The following is a 9,179-nucleotide window of genomic DNA, read 5'->3' on the forward strand; positions in this document are numbered from 1 at the left end:
AGAACACAAAGGTGCTCTAGGAGGAGATTCAGGTGATAAGGGTGTGGGGGGGGGGGGGGGTTACCTTGGTTGGTGATTGGCTAATGGTTACAACAAGCCAAAAAAACGTTATGACATCATAAAGTGGCCAAAATCTGATCAGCTCATTTTCAGACAGATTTTTTATATAAATGGATCAGGACAAAAAGAGAGGGGGTCTTTGTTACTGAGACTTTCAGCATCTCTTTACACAGAGAGAGGGGACACGTGTTGATGTATAAAAGACATGGAAAAGTGGATTTTGCATAATAGGTGAACTTTAAATAGGTTTTAAAAACTTGTTTTACAGTTTAAAAATATGTGCATTAGGTTTATAATAATATTTAATATCAATGCCATTTAACGTTCTTTCTCACACCAGCAGCATCAAAGGGAAACTCTATATGTATTTTTTTATGTATACTTTATAAAAATATATATAAAGTGCACTCAACCTGGCCATCGTACAAGTGGCAGAATCCTCTGATGATCTTCTGCTTGTACAGCTGATCTGCTTTCAGCTCCATACGCCTGATGGTCTGCATCACGCGGTAGTACTTCAGACCCTCATCGCGGGTCATCACCACCTCAGTGGCCGGGGCCTCCTCAAACTTGTGGATGTCACATTTCTAAAGGAAAGAAAACATCAATAATAATGCACAAACTGCCATGTGGATTTATGAATTGACAAAAAAGTTGTGTTTACCTTTATTTCAAAGGAAGCCTCGGTTGTGAAGTCAGCATATGTTCGTGCTGACACGAGCGCTACAGATCCCTGCCGTGGGACATAAGAAGACCTTTCTTTAGGAATACAAATCTACTGAGGATTAAACATCTTTAACAATATAGCAATACCATGCTTGAGCTACTGCATGTTACGCGTTACTGTTTCCATACTTAAAGAATAAAAGCATGTTTTTATACAAAAAATAAGCAGGCAGTTTTTCTGTCTTACTGGTTATCTATAACAGAACATTTAAAAATATTGTAATAATAATAAGTAAGGGACAAGATAAATTGTTTTAGGAAGGGATCTTTCCAAAATGATAACAATTAACATTCTTTAGAAACATTTTCTCATTATGTTTAGCAGCAAAAGAAAGGAAAGGCAATGTAAATATAATACCAGAGCTATACAATTCAATGAAACCTAAGGTAAGCTTTGTTTTTCTTCCACTTGATTGGACTGCTTAGTTGTAAGAAACTTATTAATACCGTTACTTGGTGTCAATTTTTAGACTCATTGTAAAAAAAACCTGTCTCTATAATTAGAAAAAACAACGTAGGATATCTTAAATGATAAGGAACACTGATAAAATCACTGAGCTGTAGTGAAGAGTTTTCTGTGCAGGCTGTAGCTGTGTTAGCCAAACAAGCTATCGCTCGGCCTCACAAGGTCAGCACAGGGATGACAGTCTGGTTTTGAGTCACATTTTGAGGTTTTAGAGGGCGACTGTCATGACGAGCTTGACTAAGAACATTCATACTACAACATTACTGTACTTACATTCCTCTGAGCGCAGGCCCTCAGCACATTAGAGATATTGGTCAGCATCTTTCTGAGCTAAACACAGCACAGCTACGTCCTTCTGTCAGACAGTCCTTCCGGCTCCGCTCGATCTTCTTCTTCTCTGGTCTCAATACCGGCAGAAACACACTCTGCTGCCACCACTGTCAAACATGGGTCTAGTAGTGTACAGTTTTTTTTTAGAGGAAAATTATATTTGCAGTTCGGATAAGGTAACATCTTTTTATGCTGCTGCAAGACAAACATTTCCCAAATTGGGATCAATAAAGTACTATCTTACTTATGTTATCTTACCACCAATGTGTTTTTAAAACAATGAATGCCCTTACTTTGGTGTTCACGGTCAAATTTGACCGGTCCTGTTTTAACTGCTATTACATTAACACAAAAACCATTAATCATCACCAAATTTCATTTAACACCCTTTCAAACTGTAATTATTGTATCAGACTACTGGAAAAACTGCAATAAATATACAAAGAACAGACACTGAACATGTATTGCGTGTGCCAGGTGTGATCCATGTGGGAATGGGCACATAAGGGGGGGGGAAACATCTAGAGAGTGTGTGTGTGTGTGTGTGTGTGTGTGTGTGTGTGTGTGTGTGTGTGTGTGTGTTTTATCTGATCCGGATGGTTACTAATTCAATTTCTTTATGCCGGTCATTTTTGACCGGGAACAAACACCATGGGTGTTACAAAGTTGACTAAATCATCCACAATTCAATGAAAGTGGGGATCAGCAATTTTATATTTCAAATGTCTAATGTGAAGGATATCATAAAGCCTTAATGCAATTGAATGTAAAACAAAAAGTTATGATTGATGAAAGTAGTAAATCGGTCAGATTTGACCCAAAGACAACAGGAGGGTTACACTTGGATGTGTTTGTGAAAAAATGGACACCCACTGGTCTGCCGTTTTGTCAACTGCATGCCTGGAAAACACCACTGTTTGCTGTTTGTTTTCTGTCTATGGAGATATTATTATATCAATTTGGCGTGGCTGACTCTAAGAAATCGGTGACTTGCGGCAAAAGAAAAAGCTTTAAATCAGCCGTGAAAAAGAGGAATTAATTCAAGAGTGCGCCTTCGGAGAATTTAGCTTTAAATCAAAGAGTAATAAGAATAAATTTGATTAGCGTCTCACTTAATCTACAGTTTAAACATCAACCAATATAATGTGCCTGTGTAGGTCACAATATCAAAATAATGTAATTGTGTGGGTCACAATATCAAAATAATTACTTATTCACTTTTGGCTTGACAAACTGCATGGATATCCAGTGGTTTCTCCAGCTGAGACTGTAGTTAGTTCAACATGTCTTGGGTCCTACCAAGAAGTGTATTGCAATGCCACCATAATCTGTTTAATAAAATATCACACAGCTGCTCTGACTTCAGCTTGTGGATCTTTCGGATATATTAGCAGCATTTCATATAGCGGACTTCAGAGAGCCCAGTCAAAGATGTCAGATAATCCCACAGCAGAGGTAAGGACTGTATTAGTTACAGATAACATGCTTCATTTCTCCGTTTGGCACCAGGTTCCGATGGCTGTGAATAGGTTGGCAAGCTCTGATGATAGGAGCTGCCAACATCTCTCCCCATGTGACCTCACAATGTGAGACCGACCACCGCTGCCAAACCAGAGGTAGGGTCCTCAGGAAGATGAGGGGAGGCAGCAATAAAGCCATCAAGGACAAATAACAGGCTTTCAGATATTTCCTGAAAACAGAACATGCAGACAAAATTACAGCCATTTTATGAACTGTGAGTCCTGTCCATCAGGAGCAAAAGAGACAGTTGGAAATTGTTATTATAGAGCACAGAGGGAGGAAGTTTGTGATCACTTTTCATCTATAAGTGTTCCCTAACCCTAATCAAGTTATTATTAAAACATGACAAAGCACACCTACCCTAATAGTAACAATATTGAAGATTCACATTTGCATGAATGTCCAATAAGTGTCTTTCTTTTGCCGATTAAGGTAACCCAATAGGGATTGATTTTATGGCACACTGATGAAAGCATTGCAACTTGCTGTGTTACCTATTTGGTGCTTTTGGTGACATTGTGGTAAAAACAAATCTATATTAAAAACATCAGTTTATCAGGCAGTATAATCCCAGAATTATATAATATGCTGATTCCATATTATTACCATATAAGGTGTCTTTTTTTTTTTACCATTTATGGGAATTTCTGCTCAAGAAAAGCCTTTGTAACAACCACAGCTTTGTCCAACACAGCAGCAAGTTTCAGATTTTAACCCTAAAAAGGGATGGTATATGAACTTGATAACATTATAAGGTCAATCCTCAAACGTATGATATCTAGCAAAGCAGAGGACAGAACAATAACAGGTAGTGTGGGTTACAACCTAGCCATTTAAGATTAAAGTAAGCGCCAAATAACTTTTATTGTAAATGTCTGGTGTCATCTGTAATATCGGTGTTATGAAAAGTTGATTAACTGGTGGGAACATTTGCTTCCTGCAGCCTAGTGTCGACTGCAAAATATTGTTTTCTCCAGCAGCTCTGGGCAATAGTTCCAACAGTGACCAGCGTGCAGGGAACAGGTTTACCTTTACAGGTCGCCTGAGGAGTACCGAGGCACTTCTCCTTACTGACAAGCTCCTGCAGCAGGGCAAACAAGAGGAAGGAGCTGTTACAGCATTGATTTGACTTATACTGTGCAGGAGATGATGAGGATGCAGATATTATAGCAGAGTTCCAGTCTACTGTTTCTTTGTGCTGTCGCAGCAGTCTCAGCTGTCAGGAGAGTATCCCACCCCCCCTACATCCACGCATAGCCAGCAGCAGACAATGAAGGGGACAGCGAAGGACAGGAGCCCAGGAATTCTAAACAGCTTGACAAGTTATGGCAACTTTTCAGTGGTATAATAATTATCCAAGAGTCTGGACGTTGGAGAAGTGGTTGTGCCTGAATCAAGAGAGTCAATATCCTTAATGTTCCTCGCCTTATAATTTAAGTCCAATACCAATGTTCAATGCTTATGCAGGAAGCAGTGAGCAATAGGGGAAAATTACTAAAAACACTTTATTTTTCTCAAACAAAGATTCAATATTCAGTGGTAGCTACAGTGTAACAATGAAAATCTTAGGTCCTGAGCTCCTCCAACAGTGCAACATATGATATGACATAAGACAATAAAATAACAATAATAATAATAAAAATGAAAATTGTGCAAATGAAAGAGTACGAGACATTTGAATAAAATAGTGAAGGTGAAAGAAACATAATGTAAGGTTAAATATTGTACAGTGAAATATAATTAAATACTGTTTGATCTAGTGATAACTATTACGATAAAAAATGTAATACATTCTAAGATGCAACCAGATGAATGCTTTGGGATATGGAGGCACTTAACAGAGCTCAGGCGTTTAGCAGTCTTATGGCCTGTGGAATGAAACTGTCCTGAGTCTGGTGGTTTTATTCCTGATACTGCGGCCTAAACAAAGAGTTTCCAATAACCGGCCACAAAACACCTTAAGCTTAACCAAAATATGTAGTATACCAAACATGAGAACGTTAGAACCTTGGTTTATTTACAAATACCATGTTATGTTTACCACATGCATGTAATACAGAAAACTATAATTGTAATAAACAGTAGCATTTTAAGAAAATAGTCAAAATGATGCTGCCTAACCCCCCCAACTCTAGCTCTAATACACTTAACACTCACCTGCGCGCATGATCTGGACAGTGACTGAAAAAATGTAAACTTCACATAAAAGTGTCCAACATTTCTATACCCCCTGGGTTAGGAACATTGGAAAACAGCGACTATTCCTTTTTAAAGGATTCTGTTAAGGTGGAAATGCACCTTGAGGCATTGTGAACATATCAAACTGGTAGGAGAACCAGGGATGCTATCTGGCCTGGGACATCTTTAGGATCCCTCAGGAGAAGTAATTACGACTCAGCATTGGAGAAGGACATCTTGGATAACTTAGCTTGGACAAAGGGACTAAAACAGAGGTTGCTGTCAGTCCAATATAAGATTAAGAAAGTATTTGGGATGAAAATACCCTGAAAACCTTATAATTGTGTACTGGGATTATACTGCTATTAGAGTTAGGAAAATAAAACGTCTCATAATATCGAAAAAAGTGTTGATAGATTCCTAGGATATTTTGACGTGTGCAAAAAACCTATTTACATTTTCACTATTGTTGCGATTATCCCATGCAGCACTCGCATTACACCCAAAGGAGGAATGGTTAAGAGAAGTAAAGAAGGAACATGTTTAGACGAAATTCATACAAACCACTATTAGTAAACCCATTGGGTTGTGACTCCTTAGTCTTCACACCGGTCTGCAGTCCACCTGCATAGCTCAGAAAGTGGGGTTTATTGACAATTTGAACCTTTTCTGGAATCGCCGGTCTCTTTTTAACAACGACGGCGTACATCCAAACAGAGCAGGTTCTCAGATGTTGTCCGCTAATATTCAAGACACAGTGCTGTCTCATCCACGTGCCTGACTATTCACATCAAACTCATTTTCAGGACAGACTGCTGACCTGGGTATTGGCGCCCCCTGCCATGGTCCGCTGCCCCCTACAGCCACACCAGCGCTAGTCACAACAACGGTCACTGACCCTGATACGCATTATCTCTATTTTTCCGCCACAGACACTCCCAATCCTGCTCGCCAGCTCTACCCAGTGGCCAACGAGGCAAATACAAAGAAGAGGAATTCTACACAAAAACCTCATAAAAGTGAACACCAAAAGTACATTAATGCAACAAAACAAGACAATTAATTGTGGACTGTTAAACATCAGAGCTTTGTCATCTAAGGCTGCATTAGTTAATGACTTAATAACAGACAATCAGATTGACTTATGTTGCCTCACTGAAACCTGGTTTCGACATGAAAAATATGTGACACTAAATGAAGCAACTCCACCCATATAAATACTCATGTTGCTGGAGTCACTGGTCGAGGAGGTGGAGTCGCAGCCATCTACGACTCAAGTCTTCTCATAAATACTAAATCAAAACAAAACTATAACTCTTTTGCACCCAACTTGGAAAACATTTCAGCCAATATTAATTGTCACAGTGTCCTTATTCTGAATTCATATCTGAATTTTCAGAATTGTTATCAATTTTAGTCCTTAAAACCGATAAAGTCATTATTGTGGGTGACTTTAATATTCACGTTGACGTTGACAATAATAGCCTCAATATTGTTTTTACCTCATTATTAGATAAATTGGTTTTATACAGAATGTACATGAACCAACCCACTGTTTCAACCACACCCCCATCTGATCACTACTTATTAACTTTTGGTGTTCTGTTATTAGACTATAAGCCACTGCATAAGAATGCCTACAAAAGAAATCTATCAGATTCTGCTGTAGCAACATTTATGGAAACAATTCCATCAGTGCTTAGCTCATTAACATCTCACAGGGAGGACTCCTTTACTAGCCTTACGCCCCCCCAAATAGATCATATGATTGATAGTGTTACAGGGGCGCTAAAAATAACACTGGACTCTATTGCCCCTTTTTTTTTTTATTAAGAAAATTAAACTAAGAAGACTAGCTCCATGGCATAACAATGAAACACGCATAATAAAGCAGAGGACAAGGAAACTTCAAAGGAAATGGCGGTCCTCCGAGCTCGAAGAATTTTGGTTACTCTGGCTTGATAACCTTAAAAAATATAAGAAGGCACTACCCACTGCCAGAGCAGCTTATTATTCCTCACTAATAGAAGAAAATAAAAACAATGCCAGGTTTCTTTTTAGTACAGTAGCCAGGCTGACCGAGAGTCACATCTCCATTGAGTCTTCTATTCCTACATCCATCAGTAGTAATGACTTTATGAACTTCTTTAACGATACAATTATAACTCTCAGGGACAAAATAAACCACCACCCTTAGCCAGCACTGAATCACCCTTAACACCGGACATAAACTTAGAGTGCTTCTCTCCTATAGAACAAAACCAACTCAATTCAATTATTTCATCCTCTAGATCTACCTGTATCTTAGACCCTGTTCCATCTAAGCTGTTCAAGGGAATTGCACCCCTAATTAATACACCTGTATTAAATATGATGAATATATCTTTACTGTCAGGCTATGTTCCACAGTCATTTAAAGTAGCTGTAATTAAACCTATTGTAAAAACAAACCTTGATCCTGAGGTTATGGCCAACTACAGGCCAATATCAAACATTCCCTTCCTCTCAAAAATCCTTGAGAAAGCAGTGGCCTCACAATTGTGTGCATTTTTAAATACTATCCTGGCTCAAATGGTGGAATGAGCTCCCCATTGACATCAGGACAGCANTTATGTATACCAGTAGTCTGATACAATATTTACAGTTTGAAAAGTTGTTAAATGAAATTTGGTGATGATGAATGTATTTTTGCGTTATTGTAATAGCAGTTAAAACAGGACCGGTCAAATTTGACCGTGAACACCAAAGTAAGGGGGGGGAAACAAAGACAATAGGATGGTTAAGTTACAGATGTACTAGTTGACTTTGGACGGGTACGTTCTTTGTAGGACACCAAGCTGACAAATGAAAACTTCAGCTACACATCTGTATTGTTTTTAGCAACCTGAGGAGAGGCAACCCATCTAATTGCTAAGTGCTTTATCACACAGTGTGATAGCTAACACAATAACTTAATTACCTCCATAACAGAGGCTGTCAACACCTGAAGTGCAGGAATAAGAGATAAGCACAGAAACATCTAATAAAAGGTTGGGGTTAAGGCTTCTCTTCTTTGCCACACCATGCTTGTCATTAACAGTATCTTTTGCATATGATTTTTCAAAATGTGTATTTGCAGTGTACATTGTTTGCAGTGCACATTGTTGTGTTATTTGTTAACTAAATAAATCATAAACAATTCAAAAAGTTAGCGTTTATGTTCACTTCATGCTACGAATATGCTTTTTTGTCAGTAGTCAACCCGTGGAGGCTAAGTCTGCTTGATATCAGCATCAGACGGCACTGGAGCCTCGGCCCCTCCCTCCTCATCCAGGAGATAGCGTCACGTCTCTGAGGGCTTGGTTTAGAGGGACCTCCTAATGAGAGATTTACTGTATGGAGATAATCATGGGGGAAGGCCACATCTCGCTCAGGCCTAATGAGTAAGATAAGAGCTCTTCAGTGGTTTTTCAAGCGGCGCCCTCCTCCTCTCGACCTGTCACAGTATGGGGCTTCTAGTGCACACAATCAGCTGGAAAAACACCACGGCCTCAACTATATGCATGACAAGTGCAGACACTTGGCGAGACCCATACACACGTGGCAAAAGATCACAAATGGAAACTGAAAGGACACAAAACAAAGCTCACTGCTCCCTGATATTCGCTGCCATTTTATAAATCGAGCCACCTGGCTGAGTGAGGGCGAAATGAGCTAACGGCATCAGAAAGCCGTTCTGTTGTTTATTGCTTTAGAGGGTTAGCTGGCGAGGAGGCAGCCATTGTGTGATGATGAGAGTGGCCCCTCTGGAGACGGGCGTTCACACACTGGCAAAGGAGCTAATACAGACTTTCATTAGGATGCACACTTCAACACACTGTCATAGTATTTACAGTCTCACACTGGGGAAACAAATAAA

General features: G+C 39.3%; 1 protein-coding gene across 1 annotated transcript in view; it reads right to left on the bottom strand.

Moving 5' to 3' along the window:
- The window catches only part of pdha1a (pyruvate dehydrogenase E1 subunit alpha 1a), a 19,061-nt gene extending 17,418 nt beyond the window's left edge, over positions 1–1,643 (bottom strand). Inside the window, exons 1-3 of the mRNA XM_010795082.1 lie at positions 1,526–1,643; positions 725–793; positions 474–647 (exon numbers count right to left, since the gene is read on the bottom strand). Coding sequence (XP_010793384.1) covers positions 474–647; positions 725–793; positions 1,526–1,573 — 291 coding nt within the window. The 5' untranslated portion in view covers positions 1,574–1,643. The remainder of the gene's footprint in view (positions 1–473; positions 648–724; positions 794–1,525) is intronic.
- Between the last annotated feature and the right edge of the window lie 7,536 nt (positions 1,644–9,179).

The sequence above is a fragment of the Notothenia coriiceps genome, unplaced genomic scaffold, assembly GCF_000735185.1.
Source record: "Notothenia coriiceps isolate Sejong01 unplaced genomic scaffold, NC01 NC01_scaffold00037246, whole genome shotgun sequence".
In the NCBI taxonomy this organism is placed as follows: Eukaryota; Metazoa; Chordata; class Actinopteri; order Perciformes; family Nototheniidae; genus Notothenia; species Notothenia coriiceps.